A 1,120-nucleotide genomic window follows, 5' to 3' on the forward strand; every position below is an offset into this window, starting at 1 on the left:
TTTTGAAATAAATGTATAGTGATATATCTTGAAGATTGTTTGTATGCAAAAGTTAAAATATAATTAAATGAACATAAAAAAAAAAAAAAAAAATAGTAATACAAAAAATAATAATAAAATAATACTACAAATATGTGTAATATATGTATTTATTAATTATTATTTAATAACTTTGAGAATATTTCAAGTGTAATAATAATGCAAATAAAGGTACCATCAAATAACATATACCTATTGATATATATGATGTAGTTACAAAATTTGCAGGAATCACACTAGAACTTCCTGTGAGTAATCCTATTAGAAGTATTATAAATACTGTTAATGGTATAGTTATGAATCTTGTCATTACTAATCTTAGTAATATGTTTATATGTTTAGAATACAAACAGTGTAATAATTTTAATATTTTTTTAAATATATTGTAATTTCTTTTTTTTTTTTTTTTTTTGGACCATATCGTTGTGAATACATTTCTTCATATTCCTTGAACATTTTTTTTTTTGATTTGGTTTGTAGTATTATGTGAGTCATTTTTTAATAATGTATCCAAGCCTGAACAATCAATTACAAATAAGTCTTGTACATATTCTTTTTTCTTTATTTCTCCTTGTATCACATACTTTTTGAATAATTTTTTGTTTGATGGTTTTATATTTTCTGATGTTGTTAAGGTTCTGTTGTTTTTGATTTTTCCTTTGCATTGTGTTTTATATGGATCACAAAGTGTATAATATTTATTCTAGACATAAAAAAAAAAAAAAAAATAATAAAATAAGTAGCATATAATATATATATATATATATATATATTTGTTACCTTAGTATAATTTAGAGATGTATAAATTAGAGTGAGACATATAGATAATTTAAAAAACCAAAAAAACATAGTTCCTCAAAAATTTCCTTTTTCATTTTTTTCATATTTTTATAACTGAAACATACTGACACATATGTATTTATAATATTATATTCATTATATAAGAATATTTTAAAATATTAAATATATATTTTTAATTTCATAATTATTTCGTTCACCTTTTTTATTTCATTTTAAAAATAAAAATGTGATATGATACTTTTATACATAACAAAAATATATATATATATGATATCCTTAT

At 18.8% G+C, this 1,120-nt stretch overlaps 1 pseudogene across 1 annotated transcript; it reads right to left on the minus strand.

Moving 5' to 3' along the window:
- Window positions 1-163: 163 nt before the first annotated feature.
- Window positions 164-888, minus strand: PGSY75_0000700 (putative exported protein; annotated as a pseudogene; the record flags this gene model as incomplete). The annotated part of the gene is made up of 2 exons: window positions 164-742; window positions 820-888. Coding segments are annotated over 2 exons (648 nt in total).
- Between the last annotated feature and the right edge of the window lie 232 nt (window positions 889-1,120).

The sequence above is a fragment of the Plasmodium gaboni genome (genome assembly GCF_001602025.1).
Source record: "Plasmodium gaboni strain SY75 chromosome Unknown, whole genome shotgun sequence".
NCBI classification, from domain to species: domain Eukaryota; phylum Apicomplexa; class Aconoidasida; order Haemosporida; family Plasmodiidae; genus Plasmodium; species Plasmodium gaboni.